Source organism: Talpa occidentalis, unplaced genomic scaffold (genome assembly GCF_014898055.3).
Source record: "Talpa occidentalis isolate TD23 unplaced genomic scaffold, MPIMG_talOcc4v2.1 talOcc4.3, whole genome shotgun sequence".
In the NCBI taxonomy this organism is placed as follows: Eukaryota; Metazoa; Chordata; class Mammalia; order Eulipotyphla; family Talpidae; genus Talpa; species Talpa occidentalis.
The window spans coordinates 79,398,218-79,424,222 of record NW_023603184.1 but is presented as its reverse complement, the minus strand read 5'-3'; the positions used below and the strand labels follow the sequence as shown (position 1 = coordinate 79,424,222).

The following is a 26,005-nucleotide window of genomic DNA, read 5'->3' as shown; positions in this document are numbered from 1 at the left end:
GAACTTGTATTCAAAGCGAATTCCTAAAAATAAAACTTTCTCCAGTGCCTTTTAGGTGGAAAACAATGTGTTAGAGGGAGGGAGGAAGGAGGGGGAGGGAGGAAGAGGAAAAGAGAGAGCGAGCAAAAAAAAAAAAAGAGTGAGAGAGAGAGAGACACAGGGAATGGACACCAAGAAACCCCTTATAAAAATGTCAGTTTATTAATTAGGTAATTTTATTTAAAGAGCTGCATTTGTAGTGGGTGTTCAAAAAAAAAAAAAAAAGGAAAAGGGAATTTGAGCGATAGGTCTGTGTCTTTATCACAAGTTAGCTCCTAATTCTCACTCTTTGTTTTATCATTCCTTCTTCCCTGGGAACACAATTGAGTATTGGTATTGGCAAGTAAGCAGAATGTGGTCTATTGGACTGGAAATCAGGTGACTTGAGGTCTGTTTGAATTTTTCCCCCTTTCGCTTTGAAGAATGCTATGTCTCTGCTCTAAAAAATACAGGGGAACCGAGTTGTAGAGGTTTATATATTGGCAATAGCATAGGATATGCTTTAGCAATCAAGGTATATATATATACTTGCAAATATATTCCTATATTTGCTTCACCTGAGACTCACTGGGAGTCCACTTTATGCTAAAATTTAAGGTAATAGGAAGTCAATATTGGGTCTGGAAACCAATGATGACAGGGAAATTAGGTGGATGTGAGAGCAGGCAGGAGTGGGAGTAATGACAGATATAAGACTAATTTTTTCTGTTCCAAGATCTGTTGTAAATCCCAGATGATGAAGAATTCAGAGAGACTGGCAACCCCATGTTGGACTGCAGTGATTGAGCAAACAGACTCTAGCACAGGTGGGTGTCACAGACTCAGGGATCACAGCCCCCTTGGGAGGGTCAGCCTCTGTAGCACTCATTCATCCTTGTACTTGGGGCCTCTGAACCTGTAGTCTGAGTGTTAACATTGCTTCTTTTACATTCAGAGCTCCTCTTCTCTTCATCATGATGAAAGATAAATATCAGGACAGGAGAGATAAACTTGAGAGGAGCAACCCTCAAAATGGAACAGTCCTAGTCCCAGTCTGAAATATATCAGGTTACCAAGATTCCAGACTTAAGAATGTGATCTTAATTGGAACCCTCACTGGCTATTAAATTACTGTCTTGTTCTGTGAAACCATGGGATTCCACTTATTGAATAAAATTGGCTGAATATCTATAATTTGTGGGGCACTGTACTAGGCTCTGGGGATATAGCAGGAAGCATACTGACACAAACTCTTGCCCTCTTGCAGCATGTGCTTTAATGACAGAAGAAACAGTTTAGTTCTTTCTAATTTCTATCTTCACCAATATTTTCTGTACTGGACTATGGTGTAGAATGACAAGTTTTCTTCCTATGAGAATACTACTCATGCCTGTGATTTTTCAGGTGCCACAGATGAAGGGTAGAACTGCAGCTTGTCGTCATGAGAAATTCTGCCTGCTATCCTGTTACCATGAGAATTTCCTAAACCGTCTTTGTAGATGTGGTCGTTTTAACCACAAAATAAAATACCTCTGCTTTTGTCAAGGTTTCATTCTATTACCCCACATGCCATCCTCAGACTTCTTTCCCAATATCTTCCTCTGACACACACTTCAATGACAGACATCCTCAGGAATCTGTCCTTGGGTATCTTCTGGCTTCACACTGCCCCTTGGGTTATTCATGACCACCCCGTTGCCATATTGAAACTGATGGCACTAAATTTCAACCTGGATCCCAATCATCTTTCCTGCCTTTCTTGTCTTCTAATGGTTGGATGGTCGTTGCTAATAGAACACAAACAGTGACCAAATCATGTCCAAAAATTTTCAGCTTCTTCCTTGTCGCCAGCTTTGTCCTTTTCCTCTATGTGAGTCCAGGGTATCATCATTCAGTTAGTTCAAAACCTCAGTGCATTCTGGAATCTTCCTTTGTCCTACCCTCTCATATGTACTTGATGAGCACTTCCTGTGAAGCAACAGCCTCCATGCCACCTGTATCCCCCACTTCCTCTCTCCTCCACCACTCTTTCTTGCTTTGGGAAAGTTATGTCAGCCTCTTTATTATATTGTCCTTCTACAGGCCATTCTTTGCACTCACAAAGATTGTCATCTTTACAAATACAAATCCCATCACCTTATTGACCACTTCAGACTTTTCAGAGATTTACCTAATGTCCCCAGAGTGAAATTCAAAGACTTTAGGAAAGTGTATGTCCTTCACCATTCAGCTCTGATTTATAACACTCTGAGCTTATATTCTGCCACTTATTTTATGTTTTCTAATTTTCCAGTCACTCTAAGGGATTTTCCATTTATTCACCACACTATTATTCTTTTCTGTGCCTTTCTGGACACAGTATTCTCTCTGCTTACGGTATACCTGTTGTCTGCTATGCTGATAGCCGTAAGGATAGTCTGTGTCATGGAAGACAGTTTGGAAGACATTGTTTGGTTTCTCAAGGTTAATTTTCAACTACTCCTTGGTGCCGTCACTGTCTTGCAATATCATGCTATACTTATATTTGTTTATTAATTTATCTACCCTGAAGTTTATAAGATAAGTGGGGCTAGGAATCTACTTTTTGCCTCTAGTATGTAGTTGAGGGGTCAGCATTTTTTTTTCTGTAAAGGGTCAGATAGTAAATATTTTGGTCTTGTGCAACTTGTTATAGCAACCTAACTCATGATTATATCATGAAAGCAGCTGTAGGCAATACATAAACAAATAGGTATGTGTGTGTGTGTGTGTGTGTATGTGTGTATGTGTGTTCCAAGAAAACTAAACAGGCAGCAGACTAGACATGGACTGTGGGCCACAGTGTGCCAAACCCTGACCTATCTCAGTGCTGGAATATATTAGGCATCCATTTAAGACTTCCGGAAGGAATGAGTGGATAGAATTTCACAGTTAACAAGTATTTTAATAAATGTGAATGTACTTGACCTATTTCACACAGGAGCAAAAGGAAAAGTTAGAGACACTAAAAGGTTTTTCATTGTTGTGTAGTTTCTAAGGGCTGAGGTTGGGACTTAAGCCTGTCTTTTGATTCCAAACCCTTGGTTCTTTCCATTAGGTAAAGGGCCAAGATTCACAGTAGAGAGGTAGGTAGCAACTTAAAAGATGTACCTCTTAAGAGTGAAACACCCCAAGGGGTGGGCCAGCACTAGCATAGACTTGACAAAAATTGCTGGGCAGTAGTTATTTCAAGTTTTATTTTGTTTTGTTTCTTATTATTCAGTGGTTAATGCTACCAGTCAAATGTTAAATCGAAAGAAATAAAGTAATAATTTAATGTTGTCTTAAAAACCTTATCGCCAAAAGTCTTCCTCCAGAACAAGGATCCACCACTGGAAGGATCATTGAACCTTAGTCCCCAGCTCAAAAACCTTATAAATCCTGTGCCAAGATGTCTCCTAAGTAGATGACATTTTAATGATTACTACAGGGAGTTGGGAACTATTGCTTCATCCTCACGATCAGAGTAATTAATTTTCTTAACTACCAGGCCAAATTCTGCCACGGGAGTCCAGTTGAGAAATTTCAGGCCCATAGGAAGTACATTAGCTCTTCAAAGTGATTAGGGTGCCATTTCAAATACACAAGCAAAGGAGCTATTAGGCTTCTGGCTTATTTCAAATAACTTGCAGCCCTTGTCCCTCAGGGAAAAAAAAAAAAGGAAAAGAAAAGAGAGAGAAAAGAAAATAACAATTTCCACAGGTTCCTCATTTTCCAGTAAAAATACCCATAGCCTACAAGTCCTTGCATATCAGGTATTGTGGTTGGGTGAGAGACCAAAGTGTACAGAAAAAGGGTGGAGTGCCAGAGACTGCACAGAAAAACACACGCTGCTCCAAAGCACACCAGAGCTGCACATTCAAGAGACCTGAGGAGACTCACAGCTTCACTAACCATGGCCCTTGACAACCAGAGACCAGGGCAAGAGCACCTCAGCTTTCAAGGCCGTTTTTTAGTCATGTCTCTGTTTCCCCCCTACCAAATTTTGAAGCACCCACAGCATTGTTTCAAAGACAAGGTGGAGGAATAATTTCCTCACCATTGTTTCCTCATGCAACCCTTTTATTTCTAGGTCATCATCATTTAAGTTGCCTCTTGACATGCTTTTGGAGGATATTTTATTTAACATCCATGAAGACCACAGAAAGTCTTTAAATATCAGTTTACTCTCACAAAATAGCCACAGCTTAACAGTTTCCCCTTTCAACAAGGCATTCAACTGGCATGCTTCCATGAGATTTGTCTATTCAGCCATATCATTTTTTCACCTTGGAATTCTATGAACAGCTGGGCGATTTTCTTAGAGTCAATGAAAAAGGGAAGATTTTAACTCTGCTTTCAAACTATTTTACAAAATGCCAGTTTCCTATAAGTATGTTTACTTGCACCTAAATTTTGTGCAAATATGCTCCTCCAAGGCTATTTTTGAAAATCAATGAATGGCAAGATTTCATAAGTCATCTCTAAAAGCCATCCATTTCTAAGACATATTGACATCTCTGAATATTGCATACCTGCATAGGACTTGAATGTTTTTTTATGCCCTCCCTCCCTCAAAAATTTGAGATTGTTTTGGCTTCCAAGATGCATGCCACAAAGTAAATCTGGCTAACAAGTTCAATTTAGCTCAGTGGAAATATTTTAGTATTTATTTTCTCAATTTTCTGTAATTATGATGTATTATTTTTATGCTGGAAATAAAATTGTGGAAAAAGGACATTAATAATAGCTCAAATCCTTTACTAATAGTAATGGTAACAGGAATTCCAGAATTTTGAAAGGTCAGTGACAGTTCTATGGCTTTGTGATTGAAAGAGCTCTAGGAGACCTTACATTGGGGAATTGAGGCATAGGTAGGACAAGACCCTATTGGCTTCAAAATATCTTACTCACCTGGTTTCCATAAAGCCAATATGGTTTTTTCTGCCTGGCAGAAAATTCTCACCACAAGAGACAGCCTGATAAGTTAGACAATTAAGCAAGGGAACTGTCCGTAGGAAACTATTGTCTAACAACAGAGACTCTGAACAAGAAGCACAGGAAGACCTGTGCTTATCTCCAGCCTCCTCACCTCTGCCCAAATTATGGTAAACTACAATATTTTATAGGAAACTGCCACTTTGAAAGCAGACACTTTTGGATCTGAGAACATGGGTGAAATGTGGACCAGGTTGATGTAGAGTCTGTGAGAGAATAGTGTTGGACTGACCGGGGAGTCACATGAGACTTGGGCACAGCCTGGGAGTATCATATGACTTGTTAAATGTGAAAACAGCCTCATTGGGAGTTAGAGGAAATTGGGGGGATATTGTCAGGTCAGTGTAGAAGCTTAGCTTTGGAAAAAGATTCTGTGACTATATGAAGAATTTTCTGGAAGCTAGAAATTTTTGCAACCTAGTTTCTAAAATTCTTTCTATATCTATTTCATTAGAAATTACTTTATAATTCTTCATTATAAAAATAATTTGTCAGTATATCTAGGTCCTATATGTGCTAGGCAACTGAGAACTACTCCTTTAATGCTTTAATTTGTTACTTATTGCCACAGAAATAGATTCTATTATGATTTCCACTTTATAGATAAGTAAACAGAAATGCAGTTTACATAATTTGTTCAAAGTTATCCCTACAATAAGTGGCAAATTCAAGAATCACTTTCAGATCTGCTTAACTCCAATATCCATATTATTTTAATCTATTCTCTTAACCTCATTGTTTATTCTACACTTTTGTTAAGGGAGAAAGGAAAACCTGAGGGGAAAAACCCTCTTATAATTCAACAACTCTAAGAAAGAAGTAGTAATATTTCAGTATCTGTACAGGCTTTTCCAGGTGTACAACTTTTCCACATATTTACAGTTATACTCTCTTTGGCTATATAAAATGTTGTATTGCTGACTTTATTTACTTAACAGAAGCATTTCCCAAAATTAAAAATAAAATTAAGTATGAACTACATTTCACTAAGGTGATATAGACCTTCCCCTCTGACTGGACACTTAGTATCCATCAGTGCAAAGAATGCTGTGATAAGCAATATTTTTTGCATATAGAAGTACTGGGGTACAGGCCAGAGGTGCAGGAGAGGGTAGAGTGAAAAGATTCACCAGAGACAGAGTGAGGAGCAGAACAGGTGGATCTACTGAAACACATTGCTGAGGGGAGCAGCAGGCGAGACAGGAGAGGTCTGCTGCACCATTGGGTTAGCTCCCTGGCTGGGATTGAACTCAGGCTGTAGCGCTGAGACTTAATCCCTAGGCCACCAGGGAGGTCCTGTCATAAGCAATTTTAATTACACCAATAGCCTCTGCCTAGTGCCCCCACCATATCACATGGGATGAGCAGTTATGATGGCTGGCTCGCAAGTTATGAAGGTTTGAAAGACGATCACTCCTAAAATGCACCGTGTTTTATTTCCTATAGGCTGTTCGGTACCTCCCAACCAGCAACATCGACTTGATTGAACACACACCTTCCAAAATGGAATTCAGTCTATTTCGTTAATTTTTTTTTTATAATTTCATGTTCTTTCCCTTCTTTGTATTTGCAAAATAGAGAAAAGGGCATCCTTTAAAACAATAGCTCTTTTACCTTTTTTTTTTTTTAATTGCTGTCAGAAGGATTTTTTTTTCACAACCACACAGCTCTAAAACAATGACCTGTATGACTGACTGGATATAGGGATAAAGAAATGAGAAAAATAAAAATTTTGGATGTGTTTGGGGAACAAATTCTCGAGATTTGTACTTTTTTATTCTCTTTGATGTCCATCACTCCAACTAACTCCCATGCGACCGTCTGGGTATTTTTCCTTCTCTCTCATTCACACTACATGCTGTTGTCAGATGACTCATAAACACTGAGAATTTCAAACAGTTGTCTGATGGCTAAAGTTTCAGTAGCTCTCTATATCTAATACAGTCTTTTGCCTGGATCTTAACCCCTAATTACTAACCATCAGCAAGTAAATCTTATTTTTCTATGTCCTCCTTCCCAACTTTGCATTGCCTCCCTGCCTTCGCAAAGAAGCAGGCTATAGGAAAATGACTTGATACTTCATTTATATTTTATAGAGATGGAACTTGCCATTTATGTGATGATTCAGAAGCTATTGCAGGACCTTGCGATGCTTATCATTGTAATGTAAATTGGTGAAAGTACTACGAATAAAAGTTTCTAGCTCATGACACCTTGAAATCATAGTTTATTCTAAATTTCTGAATTTGATCAAGAATGAGAATCCTGAGACTATTTAGCTTGTGTAGCTATTGTGTAAGCTTTAAAAATTCTGGTTTTGAAAAATAGAACTTGTATTCACCTTCAAGTCCAACTATACTGTACTAAACTTTCTCAAGTAGGTAGCTGCTCTGCTTTTAAGGGAACGTTTAACTCAGAGCTCTGCAAAAACGAAGTTCTTTTCTGTTGGCTGTACAGTCTGTAGGTCAAGTGGAATTTTTGGCACTTCATTACATTCCTTGACCCTCACTAAACAAACTTCAAAATATATATATTTGCAACAATTTTGAATAAACACTGTATGCAAGTGTTGATGGTAGATTTTTTTGAAGAAGTACCAAATGCATCAAGACTAAGGAAAACATCCTAATGATTCTTTCAAACACGAATATATTTAAATTCTCGTTAAACAATCTTATTTAGTCTTCTCGGGCTTTGATGACATGCCACGATTGGCTGTTTATCAAAAACTTAGCAAGAAATGCTTAACAAGATATAATCATGTCCACACACTTGTGAACAATTAAACCCAGTTTATAAATCAGTGCAGGGTAGAATATGATCACCCCACTCAAGAAAGGTTGGTGACTATAAAATAACACTTTTACCTCCATCTATAATGAAAAATCTTATAATGTGAGTGCTCTGAGGGTGATATAGTAATCTGATATTAAGTTTTAGTTAAAACATCTATTTCCACCTCTACAGAATTGAATGAAAGTTCTAACATTAAAAATTTAGGGATAGGAAACAAAATAACACATGAATTTTTCCATGCTAGTATTGTGTGGTAGAAAGATGGAATATTCTCAAAATATGAAGGTTTTTAATGGATAGATTCTCAACTGTGAGGCTTACTTTTTTTTTTTTTCCAAAGAAAGTTTTAGCTGACTCTCAGTTTCTTCATTTTATAGCTGTTCTTTCAGTTGGAATAAAAAGGAATAATTGAGACTGAGTAATGGATATTTTTCAAGATCTCCAAGACTAGGTATTACATAGCATTAAAGAGTATACTTTTCCATTTGTTTTATGACTTTGTCCAGTTAAAGTTACTGAGATAAGCACTGCAGTATTTACTTGTAACTTGAACCCTCTTTCATGGTGTGTCTGGATCTTAAGGGAAAAGATTTAACCTTGAGGAATGCTTACCTTGTGCCAGACATTTTATATGCATTATCTCATTTAATTCTCATAACCACAAGATAATGGTTGATATTATTTAATCCGATTTTATGTGCCTAAGATTATAAGGGGGTAAAGGATAGAACAAGGAATTGACTCTAGATCTTTCTGTTTCTGTAAATCCCAAGATCCTTTCAGTAAACCATAGTGGGTTTCCCATTTAGTCAGTATGTGGGGGAGACAAGAAGGGATAATCTAGCAATCTTGATGTTCTGAATTTGGACACAAGGTTCCCCTCTGGGAGTAAACAAGAAACTTACATGAGGAATTAGATTAAAATATGTTCTCTAATGAATGTAATGACTGGTGAGGCTAATTATGGTACACATACCATGGAATACTATGTTACCATTAGAAAGGATCAGATGAATCTGTTGAATGGACTGGAAGGCTGTCCGTGGGTTGCAAAATAGTTGCTGAACAATATGCACAGTATGATATACTTTAATACAATAAATAGCTATACACACATGTATTTGAATGTGCTTAGAAACAGTTCTGGAAAGATACATACAAGAATGTTAGTTACTTCTGTTTGGGAGGCTAAGAGGGACTGGTAGGCAAACTCCACTTTTTATATGCACCATTTGTTGCTTAAAATTGTGTGTGTGTGTGAATGTGTGTGCATTTGCATGTATTACATTTACAATTAAAATCATGTAATGGATTAGTTGAATAATCTGTAGGAATGACTCAACCCAAGGAATGGGTGATTAAGGTGATTAAAGAGATTTAATCTCACCAAAGCCAAGCTGCCCAGCCATTTGAAGCTCTAGCAGGCTTCAACATTACTATATGTATATGGTGAAAACTAAAGCCTCATCATTTGCATTATATCTCAATCAGCAGCAAACAAATCCAACCTGAGCCTCTTCCAAAATATCTCTACCCAGTTCCCTTTCTGGGCTCTCCTCAAGCCAATATTACCTCTTGCCTGTACTAATCACGGTCACTTCCGAAGAGGTATTCCTGCTTTTACTTATGCAATCCATTTTCCAAATGGCAGCCAAAGGAATCTTTTATACTCTGTCAATTTAACACTATTATTATTCATTGTATTTAAAATGGAAGCCAAATCTCTGGTCATGACCCACAAGAACCTATATGATCTGACACCCATTTAACATCTGTGGCCTTAGCTCTTACCACCATCTCCCTGGTTCATCAGTCTCTGTTCACCATGCCCTGCTACCTGATATTCAAAGGCACCAAGCTCTTTGGAAACTCTGGGCTTTTTTACTTACTTTTTTTTTTTTTGGCCTGGAATACTTTCTTTTTTTAACTAATTGCTTGGATAGCAACATATCAATCTGAATTAACATTTTACAGATGAGGAAATTGGATGTCAGAGAGTTTAAGTAACTTATTTGTAGCCATAGCACTTGATACATGGAGTCATTTGAATCATATCTGAATCTTTTTATGCTCTTCCCACTGTAGTAGATAACAAAGTAAAGATGGCTCATCCTAGGACTCTGGATATGGTTTTGACAATCAGCAAATATCTACTTGTTGAAAGGCCAGAAAAATTAATTCTTTTAAAAGTTCCTTTTGTGAGTTATCCTTCATATTCCTAGTGTACTCTCCAGTGTCTGCAGCAAGGTTTAGATCAGATGAAGGGGAAAATATGAGGTAGATGCATTTGGAAACTCTTGTCTTAGAAATTTGAAATTCAGGGTTGCTCACATGAGAAATGGGTATTTGAAGACACACACAGCACCCCTTACAACTTACTTAGTTAGATGTCCAAAGAGAACTTTCATGGTGTCACGATTTGGTGGAGGAAGTTTTTGCACAAGAGATTTTACAGTTTCAATTCTTGTGTTGTTGTCTTGCTTTTCTAAAAAAAAAAAAATTAAAAGTGAAGGTTAGAAAAGAATGAGATTTCATAGGTACATGAGCAAATTCTCTTAGGAATTTTTTGGACTAAGACTTAGCAATTTACCTGATCAGCATTCAAAGGGTGTACTAAACATGGTGAAAACAGTTTATTTTGACTCTGAATTAAGTCATGGTAATATGATAGTAGCAACAGTATGACTGTGATATAATAATCTTGTTAAGATCAGGTATTTAATGCCTTTTCACAAATGTTTTATTAATTTACAACATGAGGTAGGGTGTATAATGAGTTTCCAAAAGCTGTCTTAGTCTATGAACCTGTGAATATGTTACCTTCCATGGCAAAAGGAACTCTACAGATTCTGAGATAAAGAATTTATCCTGGATGGTTCAGAGGGAAGCAGGAGGATCAGGGCAGGGAAAGAGAGGAAAGTAGGAGAAAAGGCTATATGATGAAGGACCATCAACCAAGAAATAAAGACAGATTCTAAAAATCAAGAAAGATGAAAAAATAGTCTCTAGAAGACACAGGTCTGCCAAAGCCTGGATTTTTACCCAGAGGAACTGATTTCCTATTTCTGACCTCTGGAATGCAAGATAAGAAATTCATGTTTTAAGCCATGTGTTGGTGGTAACTTGTTACAGTAACAACAGAAAGCAAATACACAAAGACACAGAGTGTGAGTCCATTACCAATATTCAATAGCTTGATTTTGTGAAAGAGTAAGATTTTTCAAGATACTTTTATGTTATTCTTTCTCCCTGAAACATTTTGTTTTTGCTATAAGATAAGAAAGTGCCGAAAAAAATTGAAAGCCTAATACTTAATCATAAACATTTAAAAAAAATAGAAAAATTGTCAAAACTACATGCCACATAAATTGATTTTCTTCATTTTGTTTCTTTTTCTCCTTTGTGGAGGTGGGTGGCATAATAAGAGTTGAGTTACTTGGTATGCTACAGAATTCATCTTACCATAATTTTAACTAGACCTAAACATCTAGAAGTATAATTGTTTAAACACTTTGTTAAAGAGTTTACACTAATGTGGATACATTTTCTTCCTCTGTTTCATCTCTAACTTTTAGCATGGAGTTCCTGATTATTCTACAGGAGCCACTGCTGAAAAAAAAATACCTTGTATAAGAGAATAACATGTAAGGCAGACAACCACAATATCCATTCTCTTCTTCCTTAACAAGACAGATCCAATGTCGGGGGATGAAAATATTCTTAACTAAAAAAGACCGTTTTCCAACTTTGTTGGCAGCTGGCAATGCCATATTTCCAAGACCAGCCAAGAAGACTTAAGTCAGAGTTATGTGGAACTTCTGGGGAGGTTGTGTATAGGGAACTGATTTAGTTTTTCAGCCTTTTTGCCTTTCTTCCTCTGTTTCTCAGAATATAGTTGAATGCTTGTACCATGACACGACACTGAGGATTGAGGTCATACAGATTGGAACACACAGATAGAAGGAGCCTCCCTGAATCTGTGGAGTGTAGACTGTTACCATAATGCTCGTTTCTGGATTTCTTTGACATAATAAAATAAGTCCTTAAGTACCTAAGGCTTTGAGGATGGATCTTTGATAGTAATGTGAAACCCAGTTCCTAATATGATATGCTTCCAAAATTCCAATTCATAGTCACCTGTTATTAGGTTTATACATACAGAGTGGGATAAAATTTAGCTTAGAAGCTGGCAGTTTTTTTTTTAAACACTCTATTGCAAAAGAAAATAAGAAAATATTCTGCAGAAGACGGTATTTAACTAAAGTGGGGTAGGCACAGTCTTCCTAGTAAAAGTCTACTTGGAAACTTCTCCTTAAACCACAAAGGGCTGTATGTAATGCCTCCCACAATCCAAGCTTTCAAAATTATAATTATTCTTAGAAGACTTCCAAGCCAATATAGATTAGACATTTACAACAGAAAGAGACAAAGTGTGGGTGGGGGGTGGGGCGGTGGAAGGAGATTGAGAGAAAGAGACCAGTTGTAAAATCTTAGTCTGACAGCACATATAATCTTTTGGTCAAAAGGGTAGAAAGGCCCCTTGCAGATTAACAATGTCAAAAATATAGCATGTATTAGGTTGAATGAATGAAGAAAGAACAAATATACAAATGAATGACATGAACATGGATTAGAGTGGGCTGCCCTTAGTTTGAATTTTGCAACTTACTTTTATTAATTGTGTAGTCTTGGATAAGTTGCTCACTTTCTTTGAATAATATCTAAAAGGGTAGTTTCATAGGTTTAACAAGATAGTATGTAACGAGTCACCATAACTAGTAGAAAGTAATCCACGAGTGCCACTCCCTAACTTTTCTTAGGTCCATTCTGGGCCTGGTTCACCTTTATTTTTAGCAATAAGCATACTATTTGGTTGTGTGAGTATTCAAAACGTAGCTTGTAGTACTTGAACTGAATTGGCACTAACTTGTGAAAATACAATTGCTGTGGTTATTTGACATTTCACTATAAACTAATACATTGGATAGACTGAGAGACTGATGATCTGATAGGCAAGCAGTTCAGTTGTACATCAGAATCTTTTTAAAAGTATATGGTGGTTCCTCTATGTGCTTATAGGAAACATTACATGAAGAATATTTTATAGAAATATTCTCCTTTTCTGTACTTTCACACATACTCAAGGAATTGGACAATTAGGTAGTTGTACTTACATGTTTGTGGCTAATTTATACTTAACTACTGGAAAGGAACTGGACAATGACTTAGAAAGCTGAACTATTATTAAAGAGGAGCAATTTATTTTTCTTACAACATAATCAGAATAAAATCTTTGAAAAGGTTGTAAGAACACAGTAGTTTCCCATTCAAATCAATACCACACCTACTCTTCCATAGCTCATAAAATCAGGAAATAACACAAACACTTCTAAGTGGAGGAACATCTAAAAATACAATTGGATACATTAAAATCGAAATGACACCTTTTCAGATCTGGTTTATTGATGTGTCATATTAGGAATTGGAATCAGCATACATAATACAGGAGTAGTTAATGAGCTAAGATTCATACACAGCTTACTAAAGATGTGTCAACTGTTTTCAATTGATTCAGTGAGCATCTGAAAGACAGCATCTTCTATTAATATTTCTCCTTCAGCATATGGTTTCTCATTATTGTGAAATATTGAGAGTTTTGAGAAGATTGAGTTAGCTCTAACTTTTTTTACATTAAGATGGAAGTGGGGGAAGGGGACTTTTTCTATACAGGGAATTAGAGAACCACTTAGATTAATTGTATACTAAGAAAATGGAATCAAATCTTTTCAGTAATAACAAACTCCACAATTCTTTCCCCTTTCAATTACATTGGCTCCTACCCTTATGCCCTTATGATTTGTTTTGCTATCTATCCCAGGTTCTTCAAAACCTCTATTTTAGTTCTCCACCTATTCTCCCAGTAGTCAGTCTCTCCATTCTCTATGCTGTGAAACCACAACTGTATACAAAACCTTTCCATCGTGTGCCTCCCTGGTGGCACAAGGGAGTTTCATCACAGATTCTGTCCACAGCCACTGCAGCACAAGTTTGATCCCCGGACAGGGAAATACCTACATGGCTCAGCAGACCTCTTCTGTCTCTCCCGCTGCTCCCCTCAGCAGTGTATTTCAGTCAATATGCCTTTTCTGCTCCCCATTCTGTGTCTGGTGAATCCTCTCATCCTCCACCCCATACCTCTGGCTTATACCCCAGTTCTTGTATGCATAAATAAAATAAATCTTATAGAAAAAAAATCCCTTACGTAGTACTACTAAACATATGTAAAAATATAATTTATATGTATGTATTAAAATAGTAACTTTTCTTTTCTTTACCCACTTGGCCCCATAGTCTCAAACTATACAGAACTCTGTGGTAAGTGAGCTTCATCAAAAACAACTCCAGGCTACTAGAAGTAGCAATTCCTAGATGATGTGTGATAGATAGCCTTTAATGTTATGATAAGAATGTGGCTTTATAGTTTTCTCTGATTCATGGGTTTGAGCACACATTTTTAAAAAAATATGCTTTATGATATTTATATTTGCATTTATCTGCATGAAATGTTGCTACTAAAACAAGGACATTTACAACTGAATGCTTTTCTTTGCAAAGAGATAAGATAAAGATACACAATGACAGAAAGTTCTGTGCTGAGCAGAACCCTGGACTTGATGACCCCCGGACACTTTTCCGGCCTTATCATCCATGCTTTTGTTATTCTCATCTTATTTATAGCCATATAGTAAATCACATTTCAAAAATAATTCTGCTTTGTTATATAGGTTCACCCAGAGGAAGAAAAGATCAGATTGTCCCATTAACCAATATATTGGGAGACCTATTTATTCTACTTGTAATTCTTAAAGGACAACTGTGTCCCTTTGTTTTCAGGAGGTCAGCGATATCACAGCTGTTCTGCTTCTGATATACATTCTGGAACCATTATGGTACCCTTGTACCCTGTATGGAAAACATGGTAGTCACTCACATGTCAGGGCTATATTGGGAAGAAAACAGTTCTTTTGTTCTATTCAGTTAATGTTTTTTATTTTTCTTAAATCATGGCTGTTTAAGAATCTAGTTAGAGAATGTCCTGCCTAACAAGAGGAATAAGTAAATTCAGAAAAAACTTTGTTTCTATTATAATTTTCAGGGACTACTATCTTTGAAAAATTATTGAATGTTGGTTTGTAACATTATATAGTTTCAGGTATATATAGCATTATAATTTAACATCTAATTTAACATACACACTGCAGTATGATCACCACCATCAAAGGTCTAGTCTTCACCCTCTGTCACACCCTTAGTCCCTCTTCCCTTCCTGTAACCACTATTTTGCTGTTACAGTGAAATAACTTTTTTAAAATTTTCCACAAATGAATGAAATCATAGGATATTTGTCTTTCCTGGTTTTCCACTTAACATAATACCCTCAAGACCCATCATTGTTGTCACAAATGGCAAGATTTCATCTTTTTTTAAAGCTGAGTAGTATTCCATTGTGTATATACACCACATCCTTTTTAAAATCCATGTATCCATCAATGGACATTTAGGTTGTTTCCAAATCTTGTCTATTTTGAATATTGCTGTAATGAATATAGGGGTGCATACATCTCTTCAAATTAGTGTTTAGATATTCAAAGAATTTCAAATTCTTTAGATAAATACTCAGAAGTGTAAGAGCTGGATCATATGGCATTTCTATTCTTACATAATAGACAAATCTCCATAGTGTCTTCCATGGTTACTGTACCAGTCTATTCCCCCTTTAATAGCATATAAGAGTTCCCTTTCCTCCAAACACTAACCAATATTTTTTTGGCTCTTATCTTGTTGATTATACCAGTCAGAGAATATATCATTTGTTTCAGTGCACCCTATAACTGGATACAAACCTTTGATGATATTCTTTTTACTTATAAAATTTTAGTTGGCTGTGGAGCAATCATATAAGGCATGTCAACAGTATGACACATTTTCTAAAATAACTTATGTGATTGAAGAAAACAAATATTGAAGTCTATGATAATCTATAGCAGACACAAAATTGGTCCCTATTGTCTGGCATTTTACAATACAGAGGAACAGATAAAATACAAAGAGATGTTTAAATTTAATTAAATTATCATAATATATGTATCAATGAAGTTTATATCTTTCAGATATAAACAGAAGGGATACTCAAGAATACGTCTGGGAAATTAATGCCTTTATACCAAAAATATTCTGAAGGGCTTTGAATTATTATTCTTTTTTATACATCCCCACATATATTCAGGAAAGTAATAAAATCATCTGTTCCTTTTCATATAGTATCTATATTATTCTTTTTTTAAAATGATTTTTATTTATTTATACAAGAACCGGGGTACAGGCCAGACGTGTGGGAGAGTGAGGATTCACCAGAGACAGAGCAGGGAACAGAACAGGCAGACTGACGAAATACACTGCCTGAGGGGAGCAGCGGGCGAGACAGGAGAGGTCTTCTGCGCCATGTGGGTTGCTCCGAGGCCGGCGGGGATCGAACCGGCACTTGCAGAGGCTATGGACAGCTTCACAGTGCGGCACTCAACCACCTGCGCCACCAGGGAGGCCCAGTATCTATATTATTCTAAGGACTTCTGGTACATTGATTTCACATTGAGTTTTGAAAGGTACTCAAGTTTTAGGTTCTAAGTAACTGAATAAGGAGTATCACTTTGGTGCAACCAATTCTAGGATAACATTTCCTAAATTTCACCAACCTGAATCAGTGTTTGAATTCCCGCTTCCTATATTTTTGGTGATGGCCCTCTTTGTCTGCAGAGTAAGGAAGCATCCTTATAGGAGAAGCATGATCGGATTATCCTCCCTGAAATTTCTTGTTCTCAACGTAAATTTTTGTGGTGTCATGGTGACCAAGTACATTTCTGTAACTTACAAATGATACTAATTCATCCTCAAACAATAGTCTGTGTAGAGAAAATATACCTCACTTTGAAATTCTGTTCTATTAGAATTTTCTTTAAACTACATTTATTCGGGCCTCCCTGCTGTTGCATCGGGTTGAGCGCAATGCTGTGAAGCTGTCCGCAGCCTCTGCAGTGCGGTTTCGATTCCTGGCCGGCCCAGGGAGAAACCCACATGGCGCCACAGACCTCTCTTGCCTCACCCATTGCTCCCCTCAATAGTGCCTTTGATCTGACTGCTTGTTCTGCTCCCTGCTCTATCTCTGGTGAATTCTCTCACCCTCCTGCGCCTCTGATTGTACTCCAGTTCTTGTATAAATAAATAAATCTTAAAAAAAATAAACTACATTTATTCATAAACATCTGCTTTTATAGGCTTTTTTAATAATAAGCAATTCTTATCATTTGAGTCCTTGGACATCTTTCTAATCATAAACCAAAAATTCGTTTCAAATACTCAAGTAGTTATTTTTAATGAGCATGATCCTTGTACATTTTCATGAGGGTGGAAATTCTACAGATACTTTTCCAGATTTGAAGATTTTAATACAAGTGTCTGCTTCTCTCCACTGATAGACAAATTAAACTTACAGGGGATTTTTAAAATCTCACTTGAACACTACTAAGCTCTGTCACACAACTAGGAAAAATGTGAACTAAGAAATATTTTCTCCTTTCTTTGGGCTAAAAATATTTTTGAAGAACACATATTAACTTTATCCTTAACTTTTCATTTTGAACAAAAGACCACCGAAGAGGAGATAATGTTTAGCATGGCAGACTATGTTTTTGGCCAGTTCATTTCACATGGCCACATAGTGACACTGAGCAAGGGAGCGTTAATAGCACCAGCATTACAATCCTTTAAGAAATGGAGAATAAAATAATTTTATGATTCAGCTTTTTTTTTTTTTAATTGTGAGACTATTGTAAAAGAAGAAAAACAGGCAACATGTGGTAACTTTAGTCAGCATTTCTGAACTGGGAATGATAAACACCTCTGCCTGGCTCTGGCATTTATCAGGACTGAGATATTATTACCACATAGAGTCACAGCATGCTTACTGTTATCATCGGAAAAAAGAGCCAGCTAATCTTAATGGTTTGTAAAGCCGTTACCTGCACTGGTCTGACATTTATCATGATCATTTTACCACATGGGTCCTACATAGCAAAGGTCTTTTATCTGGAAGGGACATCACTATGAATTATTATTTGCAGCTAGGTAGAAAATTGTATGTTGTAGATACCTTTTCTCATTATAAATCACATAGTCACATTTCACCATTTCTCCCAGAAAGCTGCTGAGCCCAGGTTTTTTGCCATAGCGCCTCGCCTCTCTCTCTCTCTCTCTCTCTTCCTCTCTCTTCTCTCCCCCTTCCTCTTTCTCTCTCACTTCTTGAAAATATTAGCCTTTTTAAATTAAAAGGCTTAATTTTTGAAGAAACACATATACAGTAGGTGAACATATGAACACACTTTTGTTATACTTATAGAATTTCCCTTCACATTGTGTAACTAGGATTGCACAATACTTTAGAAACTGAAGTTGATAAACTGTCTACTTGTCTCCTTTTTTTTTTTTATGCTTATTCTCCCTTCTGTCTTGGTGGTCAGACTTTTCTCTGTTCTTGACCTTGTCAATAGAATATTTACCAGCAGATCAGACAAAATTTCTCATGCTTGATTTGAAATACTCAACACATGTATGCCATTTCTTGCTTGAAATTCTTAGCTTGGAAATGTGTTCTCATGAGGAGTGAAAAAGAGTTTTATTTTATTGGATTGTGAGTTTTTTCAGACTCTGTTAAAACAGAGTTACAATGGAGGAGATGGGTTGCTTCAACAAATTTGTTTAAGAAAATGCATGGTTTCTTTCCTGCATTTCTTATCCTGCAACTATCTGTGTTCTAATGACACACATAAATATATAGTATAGAAAATAAGAATATTCATAGGTATGATGTCTTAGAGCCATGGGACCAAGTCAGTAAAGTGAAATGCATTAATTTGACAATGGAAAATTACAATGAAAAGCCCAAGTTGTTTACCATGGGGAAAAAAATGAACAAATCCTCTCTTTAAAAAAGATTGAGACAACTAATCTTCTGAAAGAGATATTTATATATTTTCTTCTATCTCAAGTGTTCCATTAGGAATAAACAAGCCAGAAATTCTGCACTTTTATAATGAAGAGGGAGGAGAATTCTTTGCCATTTTTGCATTTAGGAAGAAATGTGCCAGAAGAATGTGACAATTTAAGCAAATCAAGATTGTTTCAAATGGATCACAAACGGGACTTTGTGGGATATTTTATACTAGCATGTGAAGCAAACAGTAAATTTGAAAGGAGGATTTTCTCAATGGTCTAGTTTTGATGTGTTTTCCCATTTCTTTGTGTGTTTAAAAGAGGTTTGGATGTGGTGTTTAATATTGCTTCCACTCTTTTGCAAATGAGTTCTGGAGAAATATTCGCACATGAAGAAAAGCTGATGTGCTGTAATGCTGACAGCAGCTGGGGGGATATGAATGAAGAAACCAGATTCCCAAGTCTAGATTTAGCAAAAATAAACACCTATCATTCCATTTAAAAAAATTCCACCATTTCAAATGCTGATGGGCATCAGCAACAGACCTCTCTTCCTTTGAAGAGGTCAGTATTTTTCACAGGGTTGGGGAGGGGGTGACTTTTAACTGAATGGAGAATATTTTACAGTGGTATGCATTAGTCTGTCCACTAAGTTACATTTGTTTCCAGATTAAATTTTGCATTATTACAAGTTTTCTTCTAAGGAAAGAGTTTCTGTATCAGAGACTTGTGAGACATGCCTGCTTGCATAAATTTGGGGGCAGGGCTGTGTATGGAGGAGGCCATTGGTGAAATTAACCTATACATTTACTGCTCAAAGGAGTTGCACACACTTTGGTTGAGTTATCTAAAATTTCATTATAAAGAAGTGGTCTAATATTCTAACACACTGCCTTACCATTCAAATGAAAGGCTACGCTAGTTTAAAACAAACAACAACCAAGTTTCCTTATTCCTTTTTTTATTTCAGAATGACTCTTGTTCTAGCTTAATATGATCCAACCATTATGGCCCCCCATATACTGTAAACTGGGAGCATTTACAATAATTAGCGAAGGGTTTTGCTGCTTGGATTTTTCTTTTTCTGGGGAACTGGGTGAATTGTTGAGTGCTAATGAAAGTCGGAGACTTCTAGCAGTGGCTGAGCCAGGCACAGCTCGGGCAGACGCTTAAAGCTTCCCACTGAGCTGCAGTGCGAGCTTTCCCGCTGTTATGTTTACCATAGTTTTAATGCCTGCGAAAAATTCCTGATGCAATTGAATTATGTTATGCCCTCTTATTTATCTACCCCTCTCCCCAATTTAACAGATTCCTATTGCCCCTGCCTATTACAGAAAGCGCCTTCTCAAATTTGTGGCCATCTTACTATTTCAATTCTTGCCAATAAATTGCCAGCTGCTTTGTAGCTATGGTGTGAGGATGACACATGATCTATCTGGAAGTTTGGGGAGGGTACCACAAAAACACCTTGCTCTACTTGTGCTGCCTAATAACCGACAGTTTCCTCTCCCCTGAATTTGAATTTCATTGGAGGAAATAGTAAAGTACCATATTTAATGATCCAGCATTGACAATACTCGCTTAAAATCCAAATGTACCTGGTGAAATGCACTGAATCTTTAAAGAAATCTGTTGAAAGACTCAAATTATCATTTCAAACTACATACTACACCCTAAGATGAAAACAACTAATCTGAAATTTGAGTTGATTTATTCTTTGTCTTTTCCTTAAAAATGGTTATCTCAAAAAAAAAAAAATGACCATTCCATTATATCGTAAATTGATGAATTCACCAAGTGTGATGCACAGTGAAGTTTTTAATGAATATTCATACAACTCTTTCCATCCATTAGCGGGACTTAAGACAATGAGGATACAACTCATTCTCAGTTAGATAGTAGGGAGAAAGTGGAATTAATAGCGTAAACAGCACTTGGAAAAGTTTAACTTTAATGTATCAAACTCCAGGTGCCAGAGTTTGAGGAAAATAACCAATAATAGCCATTTTTTACATATTTGATGGGACTGATTATGCAATGTGCAACTCTAAATGGCTTATAGCACATTGTAGCATGGTTCCATCCCATTGGCTACAGTAGGGTGCAGGCAGATGGATGACAGTGACAGGGAGAGAAGTGCTTTTGCTTAGCCGTGCGTTAAGATGCCATCCAGAAGCTCTGTGCACTGCAGACACTTCATTAGGATGCCAGGATAATGGTAAACTACCACTCAGAGTGACACCCCATTTCCTGCTTACTGAGCGCTCCAACCTCGGCAGATGTCAACAATCTCACAGTGCTACAGAGCAGACCTAACTTTCCAGCCACTTTGACTCCAATTTTTTCCTCCTAACAGTGCCATACATTATGTGCAATATGTAACGGCAAACACCTCACCGAAAAGAAAATCTGCCCAGTTCGTTATGAGTGGGGCACTTAATTTCTTTCTTTTAAAATAACAATAAATTGGGTAAGAGATTATGTCCAGTTGCTATTTTAACCTCAAAATTTCTTGCTATGATTTCCACTTGCTAATCAGTTCAAAGTGCTAATTGTGTGGTGAACTCTGATTAATAGTAGTTAAACTCTGATCACAGGGGATATGACTGTTCCTTTTAATTAATGTCCATTCCAAAGGTAAGAGATTGTGGAATTCTTTTGTTAAAGATTTTAGATTTAATTTTGGTATGGTTCTTAGTTGTCTGCCAAGAAAAGGCTGATTTGAGCATCTGGATGATATTTCCTCTGTAAATGTATAACTTGAGGCCATTCACACACCTCCTTACCAGCAATTCAAGCCAATAGAAACTTTTTCTATGGTATAAGTCCAAAAGACTTTTTTATAAAGAACCAAGGTGTGGTTTAGATAATGAAAAGGAAAATCCCCCAAATGGAAAAATAATACTTTGAAATCTATCATTACAATAAACTATTGATTTACATTTCGTTATTCTAAGTATCTTCTTAGAAGCTTAAAGGGCCTTGCAAGTGGCAAGACTAAAAATAAATATCCTTCTCTCGGGCCTCTTACCATTTCCAGGTAAAGACGCAAATGTAAAGAAGAAGTCATAAGCAGAGGTCATGCTCCAAGGGAGAATTTGAATATAAACTTTCAATGTGAAGTCCTCTAAAAAGAGGCAGTGCAAATCTTGACTTTTGGTTTAAAAAGTCATTTGGTTGGTGCACACCTAACCACCTCTTGGAACTTGTAACTAAATATGCTTCAAGACAAGGAAATAGACTAGAGTTCTGAAAATAAACAGGGGCTGACAGTAATGTGATGACAAAACATTACAAGTCATTTCCGTCAAGACACATTGAACTTAATTGGAAAATGCCAGTAGTGGAACCACCTGTGCAATTCAACTACTGAACCAGAGATCCTGCCTTTCTGAAAGCAATAGGAACATCCTTATTTTTCTCCAACTGTCAGATTTCAGAATCAAAGATTCAACAAGTCTATGTCACCTCACTCCCCTCTGCAGTTAATGCTCTCAATAGTATGAATCCGTTCCTCCTTTTCTTCCTCACCAGTCCGCTCCCCTTCTAAGTATAGATCAAGACTTTTCTTTTGCCTGCAATAGTTTGAACATAGCTAAAGATTCCATAAGCAACTAAAGAGATTGTGAGTGGAAGGCAGAAAGGATGCCCTGATAATGGCACATATCACCAGAAGAATTACAGTCTCAGGTGTGAAACATAGCAGTGTAGAGACTGACAAAACTCTGTTGCCAATAAGTTCTTGGAATTCTAATGTTTCAAATTCTTAATTTTTTAGAATGCCAGGAATTTAAGGAATATGGTGGGGAAAATTTGATGTCAGAGTACTAAGGTTATACCACAGTAAATATGCTACATAAGAATTAATATAAGAGTTGTGATTATCGGGCCTCCCCTGGTGGCACAGGTGATTGCCGGCCGGCAAGGGTGACACATGGTGGGGCAGACCTCTCTTGTTGCGCCCGCTGCTCCCTCAGCAGTTCATTTCATCAGTCTGCCTGTTCTCTTCCCCGCTCTGTCTCTGGTGAATCCTCTCGCCCTCCCACGAATCTGGCCTGTACCCCGGTTCTTGTATGTATGGATAAATAAATAAATCTTAAAAAAAAAAGTTGATTATCAATTTGTTATCTATGTATAGCTTCAAAATAAGGGTTACACCAGAGCTGAAATAGAGATTCACATGTAGTATGTATGCATAGAGTGTTGGATATATTTCCACCATTTGAGATGAATAAACATAAAAAAATTTCCAACAATGTATGACCTATGAAAAACTCATTTCAGATAAGAAAATAATGCTCAGAGTCCAGAACTCTCACAATGGCCACCAATTAGAAAGTTATTTAGCATTTTCAATCAAATTTGAATGTCAAAGAATATAACAAAAATAATCAGCAAGTCATAAGGAGAGAACAGAGTATGATGAAAAGGTACTAGGATAAGATGATGAGGAAAGACAGTGTGAAAACTAAAAAATGCAAACCAATATTAAATTTTGCAATGAAGGCTAAATTGTCATTGTAGATAAAAGTAGGATAGTGATATGGATGATAAACTGGAGGAGCCTGCCCAGAATGTGGAAATAAAAAATGGTGGAAAAGAACATTTTAGAAGTCAGAGAATTGAGAGATTACTTGTAATTTATTAATATAGTAAGGAAGAAACCAAACATTGAAAAATATGCAATAACCATCAAGAACAGAATTAAAGAAATCTGTGAGTGAAAAAAACTATCTCAGTACTGAAAATGATAGCTAGTTTCTAAGAAAAAAATCAGAGTATAGAGACACTATCATGACAGTAAGCAAAACATTGGAATGATAAGAATCAAGCACTATCCTACAAATACTTGAACAAAAATAAGAGAAAATAAACTTCCAGTCGTTCCTAAGACGTATCCCATTCAATTCTAAAGTAAAATAAAACAGCATTGATTGTAGGGGGTAACAATTATGTCCCTCACACTGTGCACACTCATTTTGCATGTTAACGGGCATTTCCATTTATGCAAAGATATATAATAGCACTTCTTTCTGAAAAGTTTTCTTGAGGGCTTATGTAAGCCTACCAAGTGATGAACTAAACCCTGTAACTCAAGAATACAGACATCATAAAGAAACCAAGTATCTTCTTTACTTAGTTTGAATTCAAAACTCAGAAGACTCCTTTGGATTATTTCTCTCTGGTTTTCATTTCATTCTCATTACTAGGCTATGACTTTCTTGGGCCTACTCTTCGCAGTTCAGACAAAGTTCAGGGGATGTATGGTGACCATTTAAAACAATGGCCAGGGCTTTTCGGTTCTATCATTTGGTTCCAAACACCCTTATTGGAACATTGCACTGGAGAGTTACTGAATAAGTTTTTCTTCCCTCTTAAAAAACTAGTCTTTAGAGAACAACGGAATGTTTACTCCATTGCTAAGAGTCTTTGGTATACATGATTTGTATGTATTATAATTGTAATGAAAATACTGAGTAGGTAGACAATTAAAGTAATAAAGAACAAATAATCATGCAACTATAAATAATTTTGCTATACCATTACATATGTTTTAAAATTAAGTAGGCTAAGTAGAGCAAAAGGGTCAAAAGGAAAATCCTCAAAAAATGGTGATTTAAATTCAGAGCAATTGTAATTTTCTTATCTTTACTTAACTTTTCAAGTTACCTTCAATAAGTAGTTAGCATTTTTGGTCTGTTAAAAGAGCCAACATAAAACAAGTTTCTATAATTTCTAAGATATATAATAATAGCTTTGCTGAGTAGTTAATTAAAAACACTGATAGAAAATATATGAAAATATTAACAATGAAAATTTATCTTTGACTATAGAAAAATGGATGATTTCTTCAATTTTAAAATGCATTTTTCAAGTTTCCTGTTACATATGTGTTATTTTGATAATAAAAATCACTTTCCTATTTGGTACATATGATTAATTTTAGTTGTTCTATGCTGCAAAAAAAAAAAAAAAAAAAAAAACCCACAAAACATAGATCTGACCATTTGTAGGAAAACAATGTACTAGAATTTCCTCTAGGATTTTTGTTGCAGTTGATCTTTTATTCAATGAATATATTATTACAGAATCCAGAAAGCAAGATCCAAGTTGGACACTTTCTTCTCATGGTTGAAATAGTAAATATAGGGTACTTGCAGGGAGAGTACAGAATATATAATATGTCACAGGACTACACATATACAGCCAGCAGGGATTCTGCAGTGCTATGTATGAATATATTCTAATTCCATACTCTAATTTCTGATTCTTCCTCAATGAAACCCTTTCTTAGGGAATTATATTGCTAAACCTCTGAAGAGTGGAAAATAAAACCTATCAGTGTAACACCAGGGAAAGGATGAGATGTCATGGTAATATTCCTAAGTAAAAAAAAAAAAAAAAAAAAGGCTGCTCTTCATTTTATCACATGCTTATGTGCATTTTATCACATGCTCTTTAACTCATATCTTAAAGTCAACCTCTCTTCTCTTTTGAAAACTACATTCATTAAGGTACTTATACACAAAAGTGAGAAGCAAGGTAGCATTCAGTTAATTTACATTCCTAAACTTTACTTCTGCTTCAAGTGTTCTATACCTATTGTACAGATCATATCTGTTGATAAAATTATCTGGATAATTGACTCAATTCTTCGGTTCATCTTATATAGTGATTGGAAAAATTATTCTTTAGAGCTCAAATTAATTTGCTCCAAGCAGAGATACAAGGAACCAGAAATTAAATGTTCTGAATGCAAAAGTTTTTTGACAAAGAAAATTAAATATAGGGGTTTAAATTGTATTCAAAATTGGTGTTCAACTTGCATGGCTCACAAATTTGGAACAGTGGGAAGCCAGTGTATCTGGGATATTTAAGAGAGCCCCCTGTTGGTTACTATTAGAAATATTTTCTGATTCCTTTCTAACCTCCAGATGACCAGACATTTTTAAGTAATAGGTAACTAACTGATCAAATGCTCAAAAATGTACTGGGATGGGGCAAAGTCAGCCCCCATATTTGATTAATAACTTTTTCAAAAGCAAATATTTTCAAAAACAATTATTTGTTTTTCTCTTTTAGGGGATCTAAAAAGGCAACATTAATCTTCAGCAAGTAATTAGAATCATGAGCAGTATGGAGAAGGTTT

General features: G+C 36.2%; 1 protein-coding gene across 4 annotated transcripts in view; it reads right to left on the bottom strand.

The window, feature by feature from the left end:
* The window catches only part of ARHGAP15 (Rho GTPase activating protein 15), a 621,973-nt gene that overhangs the window by 50,683 nt on the left and 545,285 nt on the right, over positions 1–26,005 (bottom strand). For all 4 annotated transcript variants that reach the window (XM_054699701.1, XM_054699703.1, XM_054699704.1 and 1 more), the window contains one exon: positions 10,189–10,294. In XM_054699701.1, coding sequence (XP_054555676.1) covers positions 10,189–10,294 — 106 coding nt within the window. The remainder of the gene's footprint in view (positions 1–10,188; positions 10,295–26,005) is intronic.